Raw genomic sequence first — 27497 nt, 5'->3', positions numbered from 1 at the left:
TGAAACCTCTAGTCAAATGGGCTTGTTCACCATAGCATGGATTTGGAGAGAAACACAAGCAAGAAGAAAAGTTCTGGCTGGGCACAGCGGCTCACGCCTGTAATCCCAGCACTTTGGGAGGCCGAGGAGGGAGGATCGTTTGAGACCAGGAGTTCAAGAGCAACCTGGGCAACATAGCAAGACCCCATCTCTATGAAAACATAAAACATTAGCCAGGTGTGGTGTTGCACACCTGAAGTCCTAGATACTCTGGAGGCTGAGGTGGGAGGATCTCTTGAACCCAGGAGTTGGAGACTGCAGTGAGCTATGATGGTGCCACTGCACTCCAGCCTAAGTGACAGAGCTAGACCTCAAAAAAAAAAAAAAAAAAAAAAAAAAAAAACAGAGAGAAAGAGACAGAAAATAAAAGTCCATCCCGGCGCTGTGGTTCATGTCTGTAATCCCAGCACTTTGGGAGGCCAAGGCGGGCAGATCACTTGATGTCAGGAGTTTGAGACCAGCCTGGCCAACATGGTGAACCTCTGTCTCTACTAAAAATACACACCCACAAAAAAAATTAGCCCGGCGTGGTGGTGCATGCCTGTAATCCTAGCTACCAGGGAGGCTGAGGCAAGAGAACTGCTTGAACCCAGAAGACGGAGGATGCAATGAGCCGAGATCGCGCCACTGCACTCCAGCCTGGGCGACACGAGTGAGACTGCATCTCCAAAAAAAAAAAGAAAGAAAAAGAAAGAAAAGAAAAATCCTACAGGCTACATCTTTTTATCCTGAGTCAGTGACCCAGGCTGATGACAAAGCAGTGGGAACAGCTACCAGGGATTCCTACCCACCAGGCAACTTTTAAGGGCTACACATGGTTTGTCTGGTAACTGCCCGTGGAGAACTCGTCACCATATATATGCAGAGTAGAAGGTGTGATTAACGTGCTCTTAAATATTATTAGCATTGTTGCCGTGATTTTGAGGAAAGTTTCCCAACACTAACGAGGGACTGATTTTTCAAGCCCTACACAAACAGGGAATCTAAGAAGTGGGTATATGGGGCCAGGGTATTTAAAACTCTAAGGAGTTCCAGAAAATGCACAATTTTTGTCTCAGATTCATTTTCTCACTGGTTGGCGTTGTAACACATCTAGCCGTTGAGGGAATTTCTGCCAGCTGCCGCGGCCACTTTCTCTTTCCTGAACGGCACCCAAGACCACCCTCCTAAATTCTGCAGGCAAATCTCTCACTGCCCACTGGAGAATGAGCCGTCCTACAGGGGGACGCCCACTCCTCTCCACTTCATGCAACGTGTCATCCCCTCCCCTCACAGGTTCCCGCTGCCTCCTGTGCAGGAGGAGAAGCATCTGTATTTATGCCAAGGCTTAGTGACGTCTGCGATGTGCCAGACGCTGGGCGGAGTGCTTTTCATTATCTGTCTTAATCCTCACCACGACCCCGCTTAACCCAAAAGGCAGATGAGGAAACTGAGGCCTGGGGCAGGGAGGAGATCAGTCCAGTGGAAGGCCACAGGCCTGGCTTCCTGCACTGTCTTCCTCCCCCAGGTCTGGGACATAAAATCTGACTCCAATGCCTAGCCATCAGGTGACTAATGGAGGAAATGTGAGCAGCCTCATGTACCCCACCACAGTCAGGTGGGCCCTGACGTCTGTAACAAGCCTCACTTGGGTGGGACAGTGGCTGAGGCCCAGACCACAGTGGCCCAGGCAAATGCAACCTACGAAAGGAGAAGCGAAGCTGACTAAGACCAGTGTTCTTGAGGGTGGGGAAGGAAGAAAGGAGGTGGGTGGGGCTGGCTCCCTTCCTTCCCTGCCCACCCCTTCAGAGACAGGGGTGAAGATGCCTGACCCTGAACCAGCCCCATCCCAGGCCCTCTGCAGGAAATCCCCATCAGCCCTCCTACACCTCAGGGGCCAAAGGCAGCAGGTGCTGGGGTGACCATGATGAATGCTGTCTCTGGATGGGTCCCTCACCCCCCAGGCCTGGGACCAGCATAGGATGCACTCCTGCAACAAAGCTCGTGTGCTCCCTGGCACTCAGCAGGTACCAGCTACACCGGCAGGCGCTTCCTCCTCACTGGGGTCCTAGGAGATGCCAGAATTGGGCCACTGGATAGACAGCAGACTGAGGATCAGCGAGGCAGCACAGCCTTGCCCCCATCACATCACATCACCTCCCAGCACCCAGGCTAGGGGTTCTAACCACTGTCCCGTCACCTGTGGGGAACAAATGGGGAAGACCTAAACAGCCAATGGCATGACCTGGTGACAGCCGTGAGGAGGCAAGACCCAGAGTTGGTTTTTATCTTTAGCACCTGTTGGTAGGAAATACAGCTCCTCATCTCTGTGCCCATAAGTGGTTCTGAGCACAAGCCCAGAAAGGCCTGGATATGAATCCACACTGCACCCCTGGGCAGGTCACCTGGCCTCTCTGGACTCAGTTTTCTCATCTGTAAAATGGGGCTTGGCATGATGGGAGTTTAATAACTGTAGCCTGTTAGGATTCCTTTGCCACTCAGGAAGTTGGGGAGGAATGCAAAAGAAAAGCTTCCAGAAAGTGAACACCAGGCCTGGGTCACCCAGGGGCCCGGGCCTCCACGCCTCCTCGGGCTGGCCCCAGCTGGGCCTGTGCCTTCCTGTCGGAGTGACCTATGAAGGCCTGGAGAACAATGCCTGGGGGAAGGAGGAAACAGAGTCCCCCTGGACCAGGACATAAATCGTGGCCTGCCCAGCTCAGGGGGCCACTGACATGCCCCATGCCCCATGCCCTCCCACCTGTGGCAAGCTGAACCTTTACCTTAGGACCCCAGCACCCTGTCCTAGGGGACAGCCTAACTTGCCCTAACCTATGGCCCGGGGCTTCCAAAGCAGAAGAAAAGTTTCTGCTGTCTCAGAAAGGGCCAGAACATAGGGAAGGGAAACAGACATTATCTCAGATACCTTAGGCTCAGATGAAGCACCGTTAGTTGCACATCTACTACGTGCTGTCAGATCCCAGCCTGTCTGTGCTCCACACCCTCCCCTGGCTCCTGGCCACGCTTTAGAGTGGAATCTAAACTGCTGATCTGACCGTGCCTACAAGCCCTGAGCAGTTGGGCCCCTGCCTGCCTGAACTGTCTCTCCCCTCTCACCAGCAATGCATTGTTCCTAAAATAGGCCCGCTCTGTCCTGCCTCAGGACCTGCCCTCACTCTCCCCTTGCCCAACCCACTTCCTGCAGAGCTTGACACAGCTGGCTCCAGGGTGCCGCAGCCCATTGTTAAATATTCAGGAATTCTGCAATCCAGCTGACGGCTGACATCACTTTGGTGGCTTGAAATTGGGAGTATTTACACCATGGGAATCAGCAGATGCTGCACATCAGAGCATTTATTTTTCTCTCCCCTACCCCAGAGAGCCAGATGTTTAAAAGTAGAATCACCAGAACGCTAGTGGCTGGCTCCTCATCATCACTCAGGGGGTTCTGCTTCACCATCACTGCCTCACCGAGACCTTCCTGGTGGCCCAGACTAGGAACTCTCACACACATCCCCTCTTCTGATTCTCTGCGTTCTTCTCTGTTGTCTGTCATTCTGGCCCCTCTTCTAGAATGTAAATTCCATGAGGGCAGGGCGTTGTCTGTCTTGCTCCCCACTGCATCCCACCACCTAGAACAGCATCTCCATGTGGTTAAGTGCTTGGGAGTGTTTGTTGAATGAATAAATATGCCAACACTCTCGAAAATAGACTATACTGTCTAGCAAGTTTGAGTATTATTTTTTTTCTTTGAGACAAGGTCTCACTTTGTCGCCCAGGCAGGAGTGCAGTGGCGTGATCACGACTCACGGCAGCCTCAACCTCCCAGGCTCAGATGATCCTCCCACCTCAGCCTCCCAGGTAGCTGGGACTACAGGTGTGTACCACCATGCCCAGCTAATTTTTTGTATTTTTTGTAGAGATGGGGTTTCACTCTGTGGCCCAGGCTGGTCTCGAACTCCTGGGCTCAAGTGATCCATGAGCCTTGGCCTCCCAAAATGCTGGGATTACAAGCATGAGCTACCATGCCCAGCCCTGAGTATTATTTTGAACGTAACCTCAATCACTCACTGTGGTTCAGAGTTTCTCAGTCTTGGCGCTATTGACATTTGGGGCTAGAAAGGAGAGTAGTGAGGCCTGTCCTGTGCATTGTAGGATACTGAGCAGCATCCATGGCCTCCACCCATCAGGGACCCATAGCATTCTTCCTCCCTGCAACCATGACAACCAAAGATGTCTCTAGACGTTGCCAAGTATGCCCTGGGGGGCAACGCTGCCCTTGGGTGAAGAGCATTCCCACTACCCTGCGGGAAGGGTGTTACTCTTCCCAGTTTGTAGCCAGGGACACTGAGGCCCAGAGAGGAACCGGATATGGCCAAGACGTGGGAACAGAGAATAGCTACCTTCCGGCTTACTCCAGAGCCTATGCTCTCACCAACCTGTCCAGATGCTCAGGCCCCACAGCAACCCTCTGAGAGGGTCCCAAGAATTATACCTATGTAACAGGTGAGGAAACTGAGGCTCAGAGAGGTGAATCACCTCCCCAGAGTCACACAGCACACAAGTGGCAGATCCAGGATTTGAACCCAGGCGCTTGTCTGCCTCCTAAACCCTCCCACTGTCTCCGGGGGCAGGGACGCTCATTCACTCTCAAGCTCTCTTTCTCTCTCTCTCTCTCTCTTGCTATCTCTGTTCAGCCCGAGCCTGACACGTTTCGGAGGCCCCACCTGAGGTGCCAGACGCAGGGGTTTAATTTTTCTATTGCTGGCTCCCAGACTGTTTATGATTGACTCGGGCTCCTGGCAAAAATAATCAGGAGCCGGGGACCAGCTCACCTCATGGATTCCCTCCACAGGAAGGTCTACCATTACTCATGCATATCAGGGAACTGTTCCTTAGGGTCACAGGGAGAGCTGTCGGGTGGTAAAAAATACCTTGGCGCTACCATCCCGCTGCTAGGAACCTGTGCCTGATGGTGGCAGGCTGTGACCAGACCACAGGGTCTGACTGCCCCGAACAAGGAGAAGGTCTGCACATATAATCCTCCCCTCCCTTCCCTGGCCCCACACTGGCCTAATAGTGAAGCCTGAAATTGCTGATGCAGGGGCAGTGGGTTCCAGCCTAGCCCCGCCCTATGACATGGTGACATTTATTGAGCAAGTCCCCAGTGCCAGGCCCGGGGCTAAGTGCCTGAAGTACAGCCTGGCACTGTTTCCCCTCCAGCCTGCACCACTTGCTAGCCATCTGTGCCTTTCGCTTCCTCATCCCTAAGATGGGACAAACAATAGCGACAATGCCACCACGCACTTCCTAGGTTCACTGATGCCCTACATATGAACCACCTGGTATATAGTCAGTGCTCAGTAAAACCTGGTGCTGGCATGGTACTTTCTCTGTGTTAAGCAGGCTTCTGAGTATCAACTCATATATTTATTGACTCGCTGAATCCTTCTAGTTCCATGAGGCAGGAACTATTATTATTCTCTTTCACCAATGAGGAAATGAAGGAACAGAAAGATTAAGTAACCTGCCCAAGGACACACAGCTAGGAACTGGAATTGCTGGGGTTTGAACCCAGGTAGTCTGGCTTCAAAGCCTGTGCCCTTGGTCATATAATTATAATGCTAGCTAAAACATCTTATTTGGTCCTCACAATATTTATGTGAGGTACACACTATTTTTTTTCCTTTTTTCAATTTCATCTATGAGGAAAGAAAGCTGGGAGCAGTGAAGTGGCTTGTCCGAGGTCGCCCAGCTCAGAAGAATCAAAACGCCAGGACTGAAGCCCACAGCAACCATCTGACAGGCTATGATGCTACTGCAGCTTCCCCAAGGTCAAGAATTCTCTCCCGCACGATGTCCACCTCCACAAGAGGAAGGGAACAAGGGCTGTTGTCACCAACCACAGGATGGACATCGTGGTGCCTTTTTTTTTTTTTTTTCCTTGAGACTGAGTCTTGCTCTGTCACCCAGGCTGGACTGCAATGGTGCAATCTTGGCTCACTGCAACCTCCACCTCCCGTGTTTAAGCAATTCTCCTGCCTCAGCCTCCTGAGCAGCTGGGATTACAGGCACCTACCACACCCCACTCATTTTTGTATTTTTAGTAGAGACGGGGTTCCATCATGTTGGCCAAGCTGGTCTTGAACTCCTGACCTCAGGTGATCCACTTGCCTCACCTTCCCAAAGTGCTGGGATTACACGCGTGAGACACTGTGCCTGGCCCTGTCGTGGTGCTTTTTAAACAGGCTTAGAAACCTCCAGTTTAAGAAGACCCAGCTCTGGTCTGCACAAGGCTTACCCAGATAAAATCAAATCCTAGCTCTCAGGTGAGGGCGTTGAGGGGCAGGAAGGGAAGGCCAAGGCCAAGGGTCAACTATAGTCCTTTCCTGGATCTGCGCCTGTGCTGTGTGACCTTGGCCAAGTTGCCTGCCCTCTCTGGGCGTTCATTATCTCAACTGGAAAATGTTGTAGGGAAGCGGTACAAAAAAACAGGAGAAGGTGTCTCCCATTCTAGAATTGTACCTAAAGTTTCACGTTAGTGCCATATTGATAATGAAAAACCACAAGCATGTGTTTTAGATGTTCAGTTACTACACTGTTACAGGGTCTACCACTGTCAAGTCTGGACACCTAAGCGAATATCTCCACGTACACACACCCAGGCAAGGAAAACTGGGTCAGCAGACACTGGCCCGTGGCGGCCAGTGCAACAAGCTATCAAAGACTTTCCACGATGATGCCGCCGCAGGCTCCTGCTGGTCTGCCTGAAGTCAGCCTTCTAAGAAGTTCTGAATTTCCATTCCTCCCAAAATGGCCACAGAGGCCTTGGCAGAAAGCCGGCCCCTGAGAACTGCCCCTCAGAGGGTACTCGGGAGCTGGAAGCAGCCCCTTTCCCAAAAGTCACATAAAGGGGAGCAGGACTGGGGCCCCTGGATCTACCCAGCAGTCATACAGAAGCCAGGAGCAGGGGAGGCACCTAGGGGATCACAGGCATTCCCCAGGAGCAGGGAACTGAGCCCCCTCCCAGGCCAGGCCAGGGCTGAGCGCACACAGCTCAGATTTCAGGACCAGTTTCTCTGTTTGTTGAAACCACCAAACACCCCCAAATCCACCCAAAATGTGGGCAAGCCCAGCCTTTCTCTCTATTTCGGCCTTAATGTGAATGGACTGTCAAAAAATACAACCGCCATTACCCTCCGCGACATAATCTAATGTCAAAAAGCTCGGACGCAGAGGAGGGAAGGTAGGGGCCTGCTGAGAACTAGGACACCAGTTTTTGCAGGCTTAAAAACAGATCAATTTTACTCTAAAGTTTAAAATGAAACATGCTCTTGTTTGGGAAAAGAATTTCATTAGGGGGAAAATATAATATAAAAATACCCATTTAGAAAGAATGTGCTATTAATTCTTAGCACTCTATGCAGAGGGGAAAATTGCATTTTTATCTAAATGGTTTTTCTGCATAAGCCATTTACAATATTCTTTGCCTCTCTGTAATAGGCCCTGCTACCATTAGTACTGGGACAACCAGGCTGAGGGCTGAAATCGCCCTCAAACACATTTAATACATAACCTCTGAAAATCTATTCCAACAGGGACCTTAGCAAACAGGCCGGCATTCCTTTTTTTAAGGAAGAAATAAATATTTCTGGGTTGTGGGTAGGGGGGAGTTGGGGAGTAGTGTGCTGATGCGGGAGGAAAGGACAAGATGGTTTAAGTTAAAAACAAATGGTCTGAGTCCCTTTAGCCAGATGTAAAATTGCAATCGTTTTTTGGTTGGACGATTGCAACTATTTGACCGCCTGCATCTATATAGATGTGTGTGCTGGCATCCGTCACACACATACACACACACACACACACGCACACGCACACGGGTTTCCATCAAACAAGCAAACAAGGAAAAGATGAAATTTGGGATATGAAAACAAACTATTTTTAAACACTAAAGCAAACACACCAAGATAGTAATACTGCTATTTTCCCATTAAACCAAGTTTCTCTCAATTTGAAAAGCGAGAATAATCTAAACAATACTTCCAAACAAACTGCTCGGAGTCTGGGTGCTGTGGCCTCCGCCGTTCCTGACAACGGAAAAACCCCCTCTTGTCGAGAAGCAAAAACACAGGCAGGGATGGGGCTGGCCGCTTCGCCACGTCCGGCCACGTCGCACCAAAGGAGTCCTCCCCCACATCTTACGCCTGGACGCCAAGACGTCTCAAACTTCAAAATGCAATACTTTTTCTTTTTTCCAAAAAGTTTTTTTTAAAGTCTTCCAGCTCTTTCTCTCTTAGGTTCCCAAAATAACTACTTACTTAATACCAAATGTTGGGGAACTAAATTAGTTCATTAAGGAAATGCAGGGGCCGTGATGGGCACCGAGCGTGGGGGTTCTTGCAATTTCGCTGCCATGAGCCAGAACGCCTCTGGCTGCTCTCTTCCGGCGTTACCTAGCCCATAAATTATTCCTTTAAAACCAGGAGTCTAGAAATGTCATAATTATAGCTGGTACAGGTAACAGGTGTGCCCCCCACGGCCCCTCCCAGGCCCACCACAGCCATCCAGACAAGCCTCTGGAAGAGTTAGTGGTCTTGCCTGGGGTGTCGTAATTACCGGAAACGACTCTGGTTTTAAGGGTTAGATAAAGACCCTCTCCAAATTTAAGGCCAGACACCAATGTCCATTAGACTTTAACGGGCCCACATAAAAAAAGAAATTGTATCCTCATCTCTCCAAATGCCTGTTTCCTCAGCGCCTTCAGTTCATTGCAGACTGGCTCAGCGCCGAAAAGACTCCGTCCGGCCCTCACTCTGCAAAGGCAAGGCCTTGGTGGGAACCGTCGAGATGAGTTTGGAATTAAGCAAATGGTGGGGGATGCCGAGGACACCATTTCTCAAAAACTGTTCTGGCCGAACCCTGGCATTTTGATGGTTGTTTTTTGAGTGGAATTTTAGCCCATCATCTGAAGGCAGAGAGACAGGAAGGCTGTGGGGAGCCCAGAAAGGAAGAGGGGGCCCCCCAAAGAAGCGGGGATGAAGTGCTCGCACCATCAAAATGACACATGCTCCCCTTTAGAGACTCGGTGTTAGGAAAGGCCAAAGCTGAGGGCTGTTTTGCTTTGTTTTTCCTTTTCTCAGCTTTCGAGATTTATGCATACTTTTTCTTCCTTCTCTGGAAGTCAAACGATGCATTTCTTAAAAGTTAAACACACACACACATCCTCCTACCACCACCACTACCATGTGTGAAGGAAGCGGCATAAAAGGTGCTGCAAAGAGGTTGAATATTCCCAACTGTCCACTCATGTGCAGAGACCTGGCCCACACGAGTGTTCAACTCCCAGGCAATTAAGAATTAATGCTCGGAAACTCTCAAGGTCCGAGAACCAAGGCACCAGAAGGAAGCCCGTGTTCTTTGACTGTCTCCAAGGCTCTGGGAGGCTGTATTTGCTCAACGACTGGGCTTTTTCTCCCTCCTCCTGGACGAGTGATGGTAAAAGGTGCCACTCGTCTCCTCTTCCTGTCCTGGGGAGGTGATGGGAACCTAGCCTACTGGTGACCATTATTCTATGCCAGGCAATGGGGCCCTATTAATGCGTGTGCGCATGCGTGCACAAACACACACACACACACACACACAGACACACAGACACACACACCCCTAATCCCAGCAAAATGCTTCACAGGCGCTGAGCACAAAATAAATGCTTATTAACTAAACTGACCCAAAATAGTGAAATGTACAAGTAAATTAATCATGCCTTTCCCGGAGGCCTAACAGGATTACAAATTCGGCAAAAATTGACCGCACGGAGATCAATACACGTCTACTTCAAACTGAACGAGGCCAAAACTTTGTATGAGCTTCTTCTTGGGGGAAAAATTATTTTTTCATTTCTTATTAAGACTTCTCAGGCCTATGTGGTATGTGTGCGCGTGCACGTGCGTGTGTGCACACAAGCAAAGCCTGGCAAAAGGCATTCAAAGCTTTCTGCCCAGACAATTTAGAGAAATAGTCATGGCATAAGGATCGTGAAATTGCTCCTGTTCTAAAAAGCCAAATTTTGATCCGCAGCCTCCCTTCCTTCAAATACTAAACAACGGCCAAAAGTTACATTGCAGGGGATGAAAATGGCCAATTTGTTTTCAGCCAATTAGTTCTCGCTGCAAAAGCATTAAGGGCTTCTGAAGGCTGGACCTGGGGTCTCCTGGAAGGGAGGAAAGAGGAGACTCTTAATTTCTCCAGCTTCTTTTCACACTTAGCTTGTCTCAAGTCAGGGAAATCTTCCTCTTGCTGGATTTGTCACTTACTTTGGTCCCCTTTTTGCCTACCATTCAGAAAAATGACAAATATATACATTGTGTGGGAGGGCATCACGGGGCACGCTTGCATTTCAAGGCATTGGGACCTGCCTACAAGGTCTGTGAAAGCCAAGATCATCCCTGAAGGGTCTTGCTAGGAGGGAAGTCTTAGTGGCCACCTTACAGGATCACCAGGGGAAAGGTCACTCCCTTTTCCCACCCCCATCATCCCTCTTTTATGGAAAGATCTGGGCCTCAAGGGACCAGCTCCTCTGCAGGCATTGGCCACAGGCACGTCTGGGTCTTGACCTACCCAGGGCCCATCTGGGTCTTCATCCCCTTTGAGCCTGCCTCGGCCACTAACTCAACAGAAACGGGTCCTGACTGCTGCTAACAGACCCACAATGCAGTCATCCAGTCTCAGGCTGGGTCCTCTGGATCTACTTCCCCCATACATGTGCAGCGATGTGGGAGTCCCGGGCCCCAGAGGGAAAACTTGGGCAAGAACCTTCTGTCCTTTGTGATGACCGACACCAGCTGCCAAGTAATTCATATACCCTCAGCCTAGCCCAGGTGATGTTGTTATAAATGACTTCCACATTTATAAATTATTTTCCACTCGCGAACCCCACGAGTCAGTAAACGACACTTCAACTCATGTCGTTGCATTTCTCACTGCCCCATCCGTCCCTCCGCCATGCCCCTATCCTGAGAAAATACACTACACCCCAATTTCCATCTACCCTTCCTCATTGGAGGTGCTTCTCTCTCTGCCTTCTGATTTATTTGGAAATGAGGACCTAGAGTGTCCACATTAGGATCGGGGCCCTAAAATTTAAAAGGACGCTTTCAAATAGCACACAAGGACCAGGAAGAACCCACTAACTTCTCAGCAAATTCTCAACCAACCCCTGCTTTCTCTGGAAGACTGAGCTTTGGGAATTTCAAAGCAGGCTAGGTTTTCTGCCGACTTCCCCACCTCTTCTCTGATCATGATGGTCCCTCAGAAGTATTTTACTCCTGGTGGTCGCTGCCAATCACTCAACAATGCTTGTGTTCCAAGATCCAAGGGCGTCTGAAAACACTGCTTCACAGTAACTGAAAAGGGTCATATCTTTTTTTTTCTTTTTGACACCTCACCCTGCCCTGAATGACTGGATGAGCAAGAAGCTCTGTGTGTGTGTGTGCGCGCGCGAGCGCGCGCACACACACGCGCGCATGTGTGGAGGGGTTCACTTATTAACTATCATCTCACGTTCCTGGAGTTCCCAAATACAACCAAGAAAACCAGACCAGGCACACTGGGGCCCTCAACTTTGACGCAGAGAGATTTCTCCCAGTCATACCATGCAAAACGAGTGGCATCAGAAAGACCGCCCCCCGCAAGACGATGTCACTCCAGGGAAATTTTTGTCCCAAGTGTTGAGATCAAACAAAACCATCATGCCCAAAACTCTTTAAATTCTTCTCAGCACTGAGAAGAAAAAAAGTACTTTTCAATCCTCACAGTTGAATGCATCGACGGGCCACTTAGTTCTCATGAGTCAGGCTGCTCGAAGAGCGAGCAGGAAAAACAAAGCCGCAAGAGTCTCTTGCCTCAGCACCAAAGTTAGTCCACATTTCCTCCAAAGACATGACCATGGCCATAGACTTCTGAGTAACTATGGAGATTGTTTTTGAGACACCCAGGATAAAAACAAGACCTGGTTCTCTTGTGGGTATCTTTGAAGTCCGCAACTTTCCAAAGATCTTCCATAGCAATGGGTCCCAAATATGCCCTCGCCAAAGGGTCTCCCTGTTTCCCTAAACTATTTCCCAACACACCTTGCATCTCCCAAACCAAATACCGGCACAGGTAAGTCAGACTGCAGCCCAAGAAACCAGAGGTAGACGGAAGGAGCAGAATCCTAGGAGCAAACATTTTGGGGGAGTCCAAGATTTTCCACAGAGAGATCAAAAATGGGAATAAGATGGAAGCTTCTGGTCACATAGCTGATCCTATAAACGCCAGGGAAGTAGGGCAAGGTGAGTTCGCTGGACTCGGAGCTTTCAAGATGAGAACACGGAAACACAATTTCCCTCAACAATGTGAGTTTATATGGGAATGTTTATTGGGGAATTTTTTCTCCCTTTTTGGATAAGTCCATTCCATGGAAGATATTCCTTCTGGGACATTCACAGAGAGTCAGCATGTTATTACGAATGCTCTAAGACCTCCAAACTGCTAGATTCAATTGCCTTATGTTTAAAGGGTATTTGGATCCCTATGATGATGCGTACATTGTGAAAAGATACGCATGCAATCACTATAAAGTTCTCTCTGCTCCGGCTTCACAAGGAAGCGGTGATTATGAAATCGCACCAGCTTTCTCAGCCGAGACAGAATGACAATTTGGGATGCTGTGGCTATGACAAGTCCTGACTCAGGTGGTACCCAGGGTGCCAGTCTAATATGGTCTTGTCAGGTCCAAACTGGAAGCTATCGGGAATCCAGCTTCCACCCCTTGGATTTCAAGACTGGGAGAAACCCGTGGCCGTTTCTCCCCTCCGTGCCAGGGGCAAACACCGTGTTGGGAGGAGACACTTCACTGGCTGCTCAAAACCTCGGAGGCTGCTGATTAAAATGCAGGCCGGCACACAAAGCAGGTCTCAGCATCCTGTAATAATTACATCCTGAGAACATGATGCCTTTCAAAAATCCCTCCCCGCGCAAGTAAATGAAATTTAACTCTGCTTCTCCATCCTGGTCACAAAATAAGTTTGGAGGTTTTGCCCCCTGAAGCGCACACTTGCAGGGTATCATCTCACCCACGCTCTGCAAAGCAGCTGATCACCCAGGTGAGTCTGTGTGCTGTCCTGTCATCGGAAGGTGGCAGGAAATGACCAGGGCCACCTTCGTGTGGGGTGGCCCATTGGGCACAATGTGCCAGGATCCCAGAACCATCTCTCCCTTTGGGTCCTGTTCACAGTTTCTCCGGGCCCTGGGTGGCTCTGAGCTGGGGGCTGTGGCTGAGCTGTTCTGCATCAGGACACAGAGGGTCCCTGCAGGCAGGACCATGACTAATTTGAAAGCCCAGCGACGTCTCTGCCACGTCGTTGGTACAAAAAGATTACAATAAAGGCTAGGAATTTCCATAAATGAGAAGCAGCGTTCGCTTCCCACAACTGGTAGGGGTAGATGCGGGGGGGAGTAAAGAAGGGGAGGGGGCACTGATTCAAAGATTCCTCTCCTGGCAGGAAACTGGTGTTAGCTGAACTCAGCCAGAGAGACACCTCCACGCACGCTCACGCACAAAACCCAGCGAGGGGCGACGTGCGTCTGCTACTGAAATACTCCAGATCAAAGTCACCCACAGCCCAGGAGGCCCGGGAGGCTGAGATTTCGTAATTAGGATCTTCAAAATCCTCCCTCTATTTTTAGGACTCACGCTCATTCAGTCCTTTGCAGAATCAGAACCTGTCAGCTAAGGCCATTGAGACTGAAGGGTGAGCTCCTTTCCCTGCTCGCCTTCAGAAAGCAGATTAAGGGTAAACTGGAGGAGTGACTCCAGATTGGATGGAAATACACTCGTCCATGCATATGTATATATGCGGATGCTGGGATGGGACGAGGGGGAGAGAGGGGGGCTTCTTCCCATGCTGAACTGCATGGGGCCCTGCTTTGCTCCCCTGAGATACAGACCCAGAGCTTCCACCCACCTCAGCTGTTCTCTTTCGAGCTGGTCCCCAGACCACTTCATTTGGCTCCAGTATGTGTGAGAAGGCGAGGAGGCTTGAAAAATTTCCTCCAAATGTCCCTCTTCTCAATCACGCACTCATGTATACATCAACATCTCCACCAAGAGCGATCAAATCCCACACTCAAATCTGTCCACCCAAGACGCGCCTAAATATAGACACCATCCTAAAACAAACACATCGTCGGCAAGTCAAAATCCTGACTTGAGTCAAAATGATGAGGTTGGGCGATCCCAGCCCCTCCAGACCAAAGAACTGGGTGGAACAAGCAGTGGGCAGTGAGAAAAGGACAGAAGGTGAACCCACTGGTTGCAGCCCCCCACCCCCTCCGACAAACAGAGGACCCCTCTGGCATGAGAGGATTTGGTGTTTTTACGTTGCGGTGCGCTTGGGAGGCCTGCTTGCTCCCACACACTCCCCAGACATTTGATCCTATTATATAAAGCTACAGCCTTTTAATCTCTAAAAATAGCCAAACAGAGGTAAATACGGTATTCCTTACCAAGAGTATTTATCTCTCCTAAATGCTTTCGGCAAAGCTGATCACTCCCTGGGCCAAGAACACAATCCGACGTCATTGTCATTCAAGTGGAGAGAAACGGGTCACAAGTGATTGTGCTACATTTTCCAGCATAGAGTGAGTTTAGGAGATCCCGTGAAATCCCAGTGACCCACTCAAGTTGGCCCTTCCACAGTAGGAAGAATTTTCCTCCTCTGATTTCACCTGGTCCTGCCGGACTATTTATTAAAAATGTATATTTTATATCGGCACAAGGTATCAAGTAACTTCTTGGCAAGAGTAGCCGCATTTCCAAAACCTATTAAGATTCTTTGTGGAAATTTAAATACCTCTGTCAGGCAAACAAAATCATATCAGGAATCATAGAATTTCATTGCTAGAAAGAGAAATTAGATTAACTAACTCTCACTCCTTTCCTAGAAACCTCAATAAACTAGAAGAACATTTCAACAGTTCCTTATTTCCGGTCTGAAGGGGCCTCACAAGAAATATAGGTGAATATATATTAAAGAAAGCTATACTACTTGAGGAAAGCCCTTCAATCTGCAAAAATTGCATATATATATATGAATACATAAATATATTTTGCATATTAGAAAGCAATGGCTATTTAAAATCAAAACAGCCAGAAAAACCCAGTGGTAGAAAACCATGACAAGTTCAACACTGCCAGCCTTCAGCCCCTTAAAACATCCTTGTCCTTTATTAATATTTAGTAGAAATGTATGATTGCAGATGTGTGTTAGGTTGGGGTTTTATGTCGGGAGGCGGGCAAAGTAGACAGGTTTATTACAGCCATGAAATATTAAACAAGCACCAAAGAACAGTAGTTTGATGTCCTGGGATATCCAGGGAGCAGGCAGGCCCAAACGTCAGCTGCACAAAGGGGGCCCTATCTGTTTACATTATCCCTTATTAACACCTGCGAAGTTTTGGGTTACATCTTCCGGAGGCGCAAAAGTCACATGAAGGCATGCAACTCGTGCTGGGTAATTTCACAGGGAAACAGGATTGCAAAGCTCTTTGCCTTCCCCAGACAAGTTCGAATGAGCCTTAAAAATTCTCTCAGGAAAACAGCGCTTTGCTCTGAGGCTAGGAACTCCCTGCCCCCCCCCACCCCAAGTCTGCCCCATGTCTAAAGAAATTCCATGTTCAAATCATGTCTGCCTAGGATTGCTCAGTGCTGTTACTGTGTTCTGACTGCAACACTGAGAGAAGCATGAAATTCCAAAAATTTCTCTGGCATCACTGTAAAAATATCATACTTCCAAAAAGAGCAGGATTGCTTGCAGAGTGTGTATCGAGACTGCTCCCATTTCAATGTATGTGAAAGAGTACTTCAAGACTGCCCTGAGTTTCAAGATAGAGCTACCAGGGGAGAGGCGGTTTGGCAAGGATAAATGTATTACAGAATACAGTTAATTCAACTTTTGAAAATTGTAAGGGGCAGGAGGGGAGAACACGTACTTTTTCCAACTTCATATACGTTATCTATAATCTATCATTATCTTTCCTTCTCTGTGTTGAAATTCTTCCATAGCCACACACCTATTACAAAGACAGGCGGATGATTTTGCAAACTCTTTTTAAATTCATGTAATTCTCACCAATTTAATTGATGTTTGAAAAGGCCCAAACTCAGGCTGGGTTTGTTGGTTTGTTTTTTTTTTTTTTTTTCCTTTTCACAATCTCACCCTTCCCCCACCACAACTTTGTACAAATAGAGCCTCATGATCAGAGGTGAAGTTGCATTATATAAAAGTTGTTGGGTGGGTTGATTAGAAGTCAAGAGAAGCATGATTTGGAAAGACTAGCTAGATTTCCTGGTTTAAAAAATCATCATCCCATGTGATGTTGGCCTAGACTCTGAGAGAACGACAACTTGCCAGTCAAGTTCCCTCCCCTCCAAAGGACATCTCAAGCCCATAAGACAATCTGGGCACGTCCCAGTGGCTGCACGCCTTGTGCAGTTCTGAAGACTGATTCGTTCCCTCCAATCCGAGCACGGATCATTTTGTTAAATACCGACTAGTATTTTGTCATTGGAGCGAAGAATTTCAGAAACGGTGTTAATATTTAATCACATTAGTACTGGCATGTTTTACGGGGTGACAAAATAAAATATCATTACAAAAATGGGCTTTGCCTGCAAGGGGGTTAGAAAAAAAAAAATGGTGGGGCTGGTACCTAGAGAAGGTCTATTCAAAACCACTGGACACCACTGCTCAAGGCTAATGGGACCATGAGCATGTTTTTAAAGGAAAAGCAGAACATTTTGCTATGGTTTTTTTTTCCTGTCTCTATTTTGAAGTGGCACACTTCACTCTGATTTTCCGCCAGGGGACTCAGGGGCCTGTAGAAACCTCTGTGTACCTATTTATACAACATGTGCAGATGGAACTACAGGGTGCTATCATAATGAAAAGTTTAATCATCCTTATTTACTACCAGTGAGGGAGCGGGATTCAGATGCAGATACCTTAGAAAGCCTTAACTAGCAACCCCAAGGCTACAGAAGCTTCCAGTGACCTCAATTCGCTGCTTTATCGAGGAAACTGTCCTTCCCATACCACAGAGTAGAAAACAAAGGAGGTCAAGTGGGTGTCCCTGCTGGTGCTTATAAGGCAGCCAGCCCTGCTGGTCCCTGATGGAAGTCCCTGTCGTCCCGCGTGCAGGGGAGGGCTTCCTTTAGCTTACAGGGGAAATCAACCCTTAAGTGACTAGCATCTGTTTCTAAAAAATATTTTCATTCATCTGACTGTGATGATGACACAAACAAAACATTTCTTTGGTTGACATTTCTTCATTCACAGCCTGCATCTTCATCTCTAAAGGAAGGGTTGGAAAGGGGATGGGGAGAGACATTTTCTAAAAATCTCATTAAAATGACCCTATACCTGTCCACCTAGTCTATGAAGGCCCTTTAAAAGACTTGAAGATGAAGTGCTACTGTTTTTCTTTAAATTAATTCTTTAAATCAGGGTTTTGTTCCTTGTTTTAACTTTTCTCACCTCATTTTGGCTAATATGTTCTTAATTACTAGGGGTGGGTGAAGGATGAGAAGGGGAAGGGGGAGGGGCGGCCAGGCCAGGCCAGGTAGAAGTGACAGGGGCTGAGATTTGTGCTAACCAGCTATCGATCGATCGGGCCAGATCGAGATGTTGTGTACAAGAAAATAAAGGGGTGGGGGGAGCAAGCAGGATGCTGTGTCCAACTCGATTTTAAAAAGGGGGAAAAAAAGGGAGAAGAAGCTGAGGGTCCCAAACTAACCAATTTATGGCCTTGCCTGGGAGAAGCCTGGAGAATGCTGATGCTGGCCGCAGCGTCTGCTGTGCATGCTAAACACCCGGCTTCAAATGAGAGAGTGCGTCCCGGGCGTCCTGGGCTGGGCAGTAACCGCGGAACAAAGAGAAAAAGCAGAGAGGCCGCATTCATGAATTAGAAAACCTAAGCGGGAAAGCTACCCGGGATGGGCGCCTTGAAAGCCCCAAGTTTGAACCACCCAACTCCCAGCCCACTCCCGCCTCCTCTCCTCTTACCTCCCCCAGCCCCCCGTGCCATTCTCCTAAAACCTACCCTCACCTTAAATCCAGGGTCAAGATATGGCAGGATATAGGGAGGATGAGGGAAACGAAGGCAGAGGAGGAAAGAACTGTAAAAGAGGGCAAGAATCGCATTGAGAGGGGGTACATTTTTAAAATCAAGGTTAAAATGTCAGCCACTGGTTCCATGGCGATAGTCTGTCTAGGGAAACCAAGGGAATTCAACTATAGTTTAAAAGAAAGAGGTAGAAAGAAAAAAATGATGTTATCTGATTTTAAGAAGCCATTCGATATATATAGATACATATATAGACACACATACCTATATAGACACACATACCTATATAGACACCTATATATATACACACCTTTTATATATATACATTTTAAAGCTCCTTTCAGATAAAATAAATATCTACGGCAACCCAGTCATCCTTAGGTTAAAGAGAACTGTTATTACTTTAACTGGAAAGGCAGCCCATTTACTAACCCCACCCCTCCCACCTTAAAGGCCTCCAGGCCTGGTGGGAAGGGGGTGTTTAGAATGCAAACGAAAGCTGGGACAGGACATCTGTCACCAAAGCCAAGCGAGATATTGACAAACACGGATCCTTTGTGTCTTAAGAATATATATCCATATCTCCATACACAAATGATGTCCTGACTGAGTGGTCTGGTCTCTGCCAGGCCGACTCCACCCCAGCATTCCCCCTCCCCAAACCCACCAAATGTCAAGGCGGTGCACCCTGAAAAGGTTCCCTGCCTCCTCAACCCCCACAGGTCTCCAGTTTTTCAATGAAACTCTGATAGTTAAGAAGAGACAAAATAGCTATTCATTAGGAACAAATGTCAAATTAGGCGTTGCCTCTGAGTGATGCTGCTGACACCAGGGCTGGTAACTTTTTTTCTAAAGATGCTGGCACCTAAAAGAACTAGAGCTAGAGGCTGACTAACTAGGAAAAGGTGGGAGGCGTTAACACAACTTCCCAGGTGTCCTGCCAGGGAAGGCAGCACACAGCTGCTAAAAAGTGGAACCTGCCTAAATGTTGAGGGTGGGGAAGGGTCTTAGTGTGAAAGGGAAGGGGCAACTCAGCTAAAACTGGGGGTGTGGGGGAGGCTGTGCGGTGTACTCTACAAGATTCCCAAAGGGCTGCCATCTAAGTTTTTACCACCCTGTGGCACTAGAATCTACCTGGCAGCATGTGGGGGGCTTGGGGGCAGTGGGGGGGTGGTCTGTCCTCACAGCCCTTGGTGTAAGCAAAGGTGGGATAACCAGCTCCTAGTTGGGGATTAGGAGGGTCTGTGCCCTCCAAACCTCAAAGGACCCCAAGGCGCAAAGGCTAAGGCCTGCCCTGGGGATGGGGCGGGTCACCCGGGAAGTGAGAGGAAAATGGGTGCGCATATACCTTCTTTGCTGTTGGGGTTCTGGGGTTTGGCCTTCTCCCAGGGCGCCAACGTCTTGTCGTCGTCCGCGCTGTCCACCAGGGCCTTGTCAGCGGGCATGTACCAGGCAGCGCTGTGCTCTGCCATCAGCGAGTCCAGGTCGATGGTGCTCATGGCGCTCTTGACTGCCTCGGAGCAGCAGCTGCCCAGCTCGCTGTCGCCATTCTGCGCCCCTGAGGCCCCGACGGCGCACTCACCCTTCTTGCCACCCTTCAGCCCCAGAGGCTGGTCCTCGGAGATGCTGAACTGCTGCCTCTGTAGCTGAATCTGCGCCTGAAGGATCTCCAGGGGGTGGATCTCGTCGGGTGGTGGGGCGCCACTGCTGCTCGTCGGGGTGCGGACCTGCTCCAGGCCCGGCGTGCCCGGATGGCCCGGGCCCCCACCGCCGCCGTAGCTGTCAGGGGTCGAGGTAGAGTTAGACATGATGCCCAGGCCGAGGGCGGGCGGGGGCGCCTTCGGTCCGTGTTCCCCGGCGCCTACACGGGGAGGGAGTTTGGGCGAGCCGGTCACCAGGGGACTCCTGCTCGCTTTAACTAGTGCCTGGGGGTTGTCAGAACTGGACGACACCTCGTCCTCATTGGCGTAGCTCGTGCTCACCTCGTCCGAGGCGAACTCACCCACGTGCGGCGAACTACTGTCCGATTTGGCCCCACCGTCCAGGGACCCAATGAGGTCTGGCTGATCCCCCAGGAGCAACTCAGCCCCCTTCCCCCAGGATGGCGACGTGAGCGCCTTTTCGTGGGGCGTCGGTGCCCCGCGCGTCTCGCCTGCGGAGCTTCCCCCGACGGCTGCACCTGACGCTTGCTGCTGCCCTGGGCTCACCCCAGGTGCGCCCCCGCTGTCCGGAGCCGCCGAGTACTTGTCAAAGAAGGTGCCAGGGCTCACGTGACCACTGTCCCTTTTTCTGCGACCCCGTCCCCGGCCGCCGCCCCCGGGGACCGGCTTGCCGTCATTCCCCGACGTGGATTCCAGGGTGTAGTTGGGGGAGAGGCTGGTGCCGTCCCCCTGGGCTGGAGGGTTGGGTGGCCCCGAGGCTTTGGAGCCGCTGCTACTGGTCCCGGATGGGCCTCCGGTTCCTGGGGCCCCAGGAGCAGTCCCTCCTGGGAAGTAATCCGAGCCCGGGTTGCCGGCCACTGCCGCGCCGTCGGTCTCGTTCTGGCTCAGTTTCCTCTTGCCCTCGGGCGGGTTCTTCTTGTTGAAGGTCACGTTGAGGTTGGGGGCCCCGAGGCTGGCGATCATGTTCTGGCAAGCGGTGGAGAGCGCAGCCAGGCAGCTCTGGCCGAACAGGTTGTCCTTGGAGCTGGGCTTGTTGAAGGAGCCCAGCGAGAGCGCGCCCAGTTTACTGGCCGAGGTGCGCTGGCTGGGCTGGAAATCAGGCTGCGGCGGGTAGGCACCCCCGCCACCGCCGCCACCGGAGCTGCCACCGCCCCCTCCCGCGCTGGGGGGTGAGTTCACGCCTGGACCACTGTGCGGCGTGGCCTGCCGGCTTGCTGCACCAAACGGAAAGCCCGGCTGGCCCCCAAGCGCAGACGTAGCGAAGTCCGGCGGAGGGGGCCGGCGCTCGGAAGCAGCGCCGGGGAGCCCCACGCCCGCCCCGGGCGACTGCAGCTGACCCAGGCCGCCCAGACTGCCCCCGAACTGCAGGCCCGGTGAGGGCAGCGCGGGCACGTGGCCCTCTCCGGGCATCCTCATCGGGTCCTGCAGAGGGCCCCGGAACAGCACCCCCGAGCCACCGGGCGGAGGAGGGGGCGCCAGGCTGGGGTCGTGCGGGCCACAGTCAGCGGGCAGGCCCGAGCCGCCCATCCTACGGGGCAGCAGGTCTCCGGGCGGCGGGTGCGGACCTGAGAACCACGCGCTTTCTTGCGCCAAGTGCGGTGCCTGCTGCTCGAAGGTGCCCAGACGCCCGGCGCCCGTGCTGCCGCCTTCGCGCTCAAAGTTCGGCTGAGCCAAACCGCCCACCGGGCCGCCATGCACCAGGCCGCCCTGGCTCACGTCCCCGGGGTGGCCTAGCTGAGCCAGGTTGGGCTGGCGCAGCCGCTGCTGCTGATTCCGCGACGCCATCTGCTTAATCATGAGGGCCGCGTTTTGGCGCTGCTGCTGCTGCTGCTGTTGCTGTTGCTGTTGCTGCTGCTGCTGCTGTTGCTGCTGTTGCTGCTGCTGCTGCTGCAGGGACTGGTGGTCCGGGGCCGGATGCTGCAGGGGCGGCCCCGAAGGGAAGCTGTCGGGCACAGGCGGTGTGAACTCGCCGGGTAGGCCTGGGTAGGCGGAGGGGGAGAGGTGGTTATCCAGAGCGCCGTTGTGCATGCTGCCGTTCCACGAAGCGCAGCGGTCCACTCCCGCGCTGCCCGGGAAGTCGAAGCGCGGCCTCTTGGCCACGTTCATGTAGGGGGGCGCGTCGAAATGCTGCAGCCGCTGGTTGGGTGCCTGCTGCGGAGGAGGATGCTGCATGCTGAAAACAGGCTCGGAATAAGGGTGCATGCTCCGGTTCTCCAGCCGGTGGATGGGATACTCGAATTGCGCGTGCTGGCTGGGCAGCATGGGGCCTCCGTCCTGCAGGCCGCCGCTGGGCGTGCCCGCCTCGCCCTGCTGGGGCCGAGGGAGCGCAGGCGGGCACGAATTTTGTCGGACTAGAAGCCCGGGTGGCGGCGGCGGCTGCTGCTGTGGCGGTTGCTGCGGGGGCTGCTGCTGAGGGGGTGGCGGGGCCTGCTGGGGAGGCTGCATTAACGGGTGCCTGGAGCCCACTGAGGGCTCCAGACCCACAGGCATCTTTCTGGCCCCACCGAACCTCTCAAAGAACACACCATGCTGCTGCTGCTGCTGCTGCTGGGGTTGCTGCTGCTGCTGCTGCTGCGGCTGCTGCTGCGGTGGCTGGGCGTGCATTTTGGACAAGCCCACCATGCCCGCAGCCCTGGGCATGGCCGAGGCGCCCGGGAAAGCGCCCCCGGGAACCTGGCGACCAGCTGCATAATGAGGCAGCTGCCCTTCGGAGTCAGAGGGCGAAAACATGTCAAAATGTCCCGAGGGCCCCTCGCCCGGGTAATTGTATTCCAGCGAGTCGACGGCTCCTTGGTTCGTCACCCTCCGGGGCTCCAGAGTGTGGGAATCGGAGCTGCTGGAGGAGGGCAGGCCGTGGAAGGAGGCGGCTCGGTTAGGGCTCTGGTCCAGCGGCAGGCATGGGGCCGGCACGGCGTGGCCGGAGGCACCCGAACTGTGGAAGTCCGGGAGGTTCCCCGGTCGCTGCGGGCCGAAGCTCTCAGGCCCCTGGCTCTCCGCCATGTGCTCATAACCCTCGGCGAAGGGCGGCTGGCTGCCCAGGCCTCCGGCTGCGCCGCCGTAGCCGAGCAGGCGACCCCCGTGCAGGCACGAGGCCCCTGGGTCCGGGCCACCGAAGTTGCCCCCAAAGTGGGGGTGATGCTGGTGGGGATGGTGACTTCCCGGGTGGCCGTGGTGAGGCTGCTGGCCGCCAAAGAAGCCGTGCACAGGCTGCGCCTGCAGCCCCCCTGCGTGCAACTCCGAGTGGCCGCGCGTGTGGAAGCCGTAGGGCTCCATGTTCATACCCAAGATCGGGGGCTCGCCCAGCGCGCTCATGGCAGGATCCACAGGGCCAGGGGGCCCCCCAGTGTGGAAAGTCGGGGCCTTAAAGTGGGTGTTCATGCTCAGTCCGGTCTCGTTAAAGTTCCTCTCGCCCTGGCCAGCGTTCCTGCTGTTGATCTGGGGCTCGAATTGGTCCAGCCCAAACATACTTGGCGGGGGGCAGAGGGAGATCAATAGGGCATGACAGCCTGCTCTCCGCGGCGCGCCTCGGGCCAGCTACTCGTTCCAGCCCAGGATTGGGCGCTCCGGGACGCTCAGCACCGCGGGGGCTCAGGGCGCACCTCCACCCCGCCTGATGTGAGGGACGGGGGGCGGGTATCAGCTCCTCTCCCGAAGCTCCGATTCTGCCCGGGGAGGGCCTCTCACATCTTGCGAGGCCGCGGGGCCTCTAGGAGCCGTGTTGGGGGGCCCATGCCCCGGGCGGTTGTCACAGCCGCGGGTGGGTCTGCGGGGAGGGGACGAAGCCGCGGATGAACGGAGACAAAAAGTTAAGTGGGGGGAATAGGGAGGGAAGGGGGTTGGGAGAGCAGAGCGATCACCTTCTCAAGTCCGATTGGGTCTGTTGGGGAGCCCCCAGGACGCCGCCCGCAGCCTCCCGGAGTCCGTGGCAGAGCTGCTAAGGGCAGGGGAGGGAGACCCTTCAAAGCCGCGGCTAGCGCCGGGCACCGACAGAGCGGTCCCTCCCCCCGCCCCCCGGAGTCCCCGCGCCCCGCAGCCCGAGCCTCCACCGAGCACGATCCGCTCGCACAATCCCTGTAGGCTCCGGGCGAGCCGCTGCTGCTTCTTCAGCGGGTCAGAGGACTGGAGGCTCCGCTCGGCATCGCGGGTGCTGGCCCCCGAGCCGAGGACGCAGAGGGGCTGGGAGGCGGCAGGCGCCGGGGGTTGGAGCGGAGGGTCGGGGGAAAGGCGCGGCTCCTCTGCTCGGCAGCGGGTGCGCTGCGTCCAGCGCGCAGCTTCGCGGCCACGTCCGCCGCCTGCCGCTTCTGTCCTCCGCCGTTGGGTGTCTGAGTTCGCTGGAGTCTCAGCGCACCGTTGCAGGCGCGGGAGGGCAGCGAGACGAGGGGTTGGGTCGCTCCAAGGCTCCGGTTCCCTGCCTCCGCGCTGAGGTGCTTCGCGAGTCCCTCTCGGACCTGAGGGAGGGGGGCGTACGCGGGTCGGGGGGCCACGCCGGGCGAGCAAGCTGAGGCGTTCCCGCTGCGCTCTCAGAGCCTGGAATGGGGGGAGGGGGGCGCGGGGGCAGCTCTGGGGGGTCTGCGCAGCCCTCTCCCGACTAGCGGGGGGGGCTCTGCGTGGGGCGTTCCGAGGGTCTCGGCTCCCCTCTCTGTGTCTGCCTCTCGCCCAGCGCCGGGAAAAGCAGCAACAAGTTTTGCATTTCAGCAATCAATTTCAGCCATTACATTTGCACCAATCAGCGCCGCCCAAGCTCCGGGCCCGGGGCGGGGCTCGCTCTTAAGGTGGTCCGGGGTCCTGGCTGCCGAGGCCCCCGCCACGAACCCGCATTACCCCAGCTCTGGGGTCCCCCGCGCCCGCCTCGCTTCGGGGTCCGGCGTCAGTGCGCTGGGGGCGCGCCCTGGCCTCCGGGCGCATCGGGCTGGAGAGGGTGCAGGAGGAGGAGAATGGCGGGAGCTTGGCTTTGTTCACCCCCTTCCCATTCACACAGTTCCCAACTCCCCACCCCCAACTGGAGCGAGACCCACCGGGTGGGCAGGGGGCGGGGAGGTGGGCGGTGAGCGGTACGGGGCGCTCAGACAATGAGGTCGCCAGGCAAAGACCCTGGACTCGCCACGGAAAGTCGCCAAGTGTCTACTGCGCTTCGGCTCCGGGGTGAACACTCCGTTCTCCGCTAGCGGCGCCCAAGTTAGCCGGCCCTGGGATTTTCTTGGAGGGTAAAGCAGACGGGGAACCTCGAAGTTAGGGTTATCCTCGAGAGACCTAGGCGCTTGCTCACTCCTCCGTCACTAGGACGCTCACAATTGTTCCCCTTCCCCACTGCCTGGGGTTCCCGGTTCTCACCCGCCGGCGTGGGCTCCAAGGAGTCACAGTCACTCAGCCACTTTATGGGGGAGCACATCGGTTGAGCCCAGTAACCGGAGCGACTTGCGAGGCGGCTGGGAACCCCAGAAGACACGCACGAAGAGGGCGCACCCGCCGGCCCGCACACCTTGCCCTGGGCCACCCGGTCCAAGGCCCAGGCCCATTGCGGGTGCGAGGTTGGCCTCCTTAAGAGATCAATTAAACTGAAGAGGCCGAGGAATGGAATTGGACTGTGATACTAAAATCAATAGGAGTAATTTAATATCTGCCCTGCTCTTTATGAAATATTTATCCTAATAATCTTAGTTAAAATGTTTAGATCTTCCCGATCCCCACCGAGGCTGAAATCTATCTTGCAATTAGAAGTTGGAAGTTAGAGGTGATGGAGGATAGAGGAGGTGTTTATTCTGTGCGCCTGTGTGCGTGTGCGCGCGCGTGCGTGCGTGCGTGTGTGTGTGTGCATGCGTGTGTGTGTTCCTCCCTAAAGTGTGTGTGGGGAAGGAGAGGGGAGAAGGCCTTTAATTTTCCTTGCCATAAAATAGCACCAGGCGATTTTGCTAGCAGATTCGCATTCTTAGGAGAAGGGCGAAAAAAGAACTTTCTTTGAAGTGCCCCTGATATCGCTATTAAATCTAAATAAAATTAAGCATGGTGTATAAAAATGCCTTTTCCCCCCACAAAAGAAAGTGTTTATCGCCCGAGTCTGTCTAGCGTTTGCTAAATTGCGCATGAAATCTGAAATGAAATAAACGTTATAATAAAACCAACCCCTGAGCCCTTTTTATTTAAAAACCTTAGATTAAGCACTCCACCGTCGCGGGCAGGAGTTAAAAAGTTACCATGTCGTACGCGCAGATTCATTGCTCCCCGGAGTTGCGGCTAGGAAGGCAGTGCAAGGTATGCCAGAACCACCCCAGAACCGACGTGCCGGGGGTGGGGGGATATGGGTTCAACTTTGCGCTAGTGGCGGAATTCCTAAGAAATTGCCCCCCGCCCAAAAAAAATTTTAATTAAAAATAAACAAACAAGAAAAACCAACAACTTTAAAACCCAGCCAGAGCAAGCTCAGATCCAAGACCTTTCTCGGGGCCTTCCTGTTGCGGAAGTTTACAGACGTATATATATTTTTTTCTTTTTTGAAATTAAAAATGAAAATTACCCCCATCAAAAATGGGGTCCATAAATAAGCAGGGGAAGAAGTATTTGTACAGGGCGGTGGAGTTTTTAAAGGATTTTTCTGCAGGATCAGGTTGTTGGTCTGTGATTAAATATTGATTTTGTGTAATTAGTTTTCATGTGAACTATCCTCTTGCTGATAGCTTAGAGGTTTCAGAACTAGAAAAGAAATGGAATTGGACATGGAAATTATTACTTAGCAAAGTGACAGGGAAGTGAGAGGCAGAGAAAAGACTGAGGCTTTGCTGATTTAGGCACAAAGAAATAAAGGCTTGGGTAGGCCTCCAGTGACACCCTCCTCCCGGGGCTTAGGACCCTGGGGCTCTGGGGTTCCCCAGACAGAGCAGCAGGGATCTTGAACCTCCTGGACAAAAAGGGGGAGGCAATAGGAAAATCTGGTTGTGAGGAAGAGGCCCCACATGGGCAAAGGCCTGGGCATAGTCCAAGACACTGGGTCACATACTCAGTCTGCTCTCGACTATAGGTGTCTCCTGAGGCACCTATGAGCCGCCTGTGATTTTGTGTCTGGAGGAAACAGGGAAAAGTGGGGACCTGTCTGGAGCCTGGGGGTGGGCCAGGAGGGTGGGAAGAATGGCTCACAGGCCCGTCGTCTGGGGAGACCTGGATAGGGGCCTGTGCAGAGCTGAGGCATGACTTTACACGGGCCTGGGCGGGGGTCTCCAGCACACCTGGGCAGGTTTCCTGTGGAATAATTCCGTGTGCTCCAGAGAGCGCGGGGTGTGGGAGTATTTTTCTGGGGCTGTTTCCAAGAGTTAGCTCTACAAGGTGTGTGAGTGGCTGAAAGAAGGGAGTGTTTGGGCCTGGTGGAGTTTCTGTTCAGGATGTGTGTCTGGGCCACCTTTCTTTAACACAGCAAATGTTGTGCGGGTGTGTGGCGCACATCTGCATGTTGTGCCTTGGCTTGTGTGCAGGTGGCAGGGCATCTGTGTGTGTTTCTGTCCATGCCTGTGTGGGCGTGCGTGCATGGATCTGTGGGTGTCTTGGTGCATGTGCATTGTCTGTCCTCCAACCCCCCTTTTCTGTGTGTGTGAGCCACTGCGTTTGTACCTGTGCGTGTGCAGCTGCCTCACCCCTTATATGCCTGTATCTCTGCTCTAGTGTAACTGTTTT

The 27497-nt window shown here is 52.7% G+C and overlaps 1 protein-coding gene across 1 annotated transcript in view; it reads right to left on the bottom strand.

Moving 5' to 3' along the window:
* Positions 1-24512, bottom strand: part of MN1 (MN1 proto-oncogene, transcriptional regulator) — a 54149-nt gene extending 29637 nt beyond the window's left edge. The window contains exon 1 of the mRNA XM_003905360.4: positions 19526-24512. Coding sequence (XP_003905409.1) covers positions 19526-23303 — 3778 coding nt within the window. The 5' untranslated portion in view covers positions 23304-24512. The remainder of the gene's footprint in view (positions 1-19525) is intronic.
* Between the last annotated feature and the right edge of the window lie 2985 nt (positions 24513-27497).

The sequence above is a fragment of the Papio anubis genome, chromosome 16 (assembly GCF_008728515.1).
Source record: "Papio anubis isolate 15944 chromosome 16, Panubis1.0, whole genome shotgun sequence".
NCBI classification, from domain to species: domain Eukaryota; kingdom Metazoa; phylum Chordata; class Mammalia; order Primates; family Cercopithecidae; genus Papio; species Papio anubis.
This window is presented reverse-complemented; position numbering and strand designations above follow the sequence as displayed.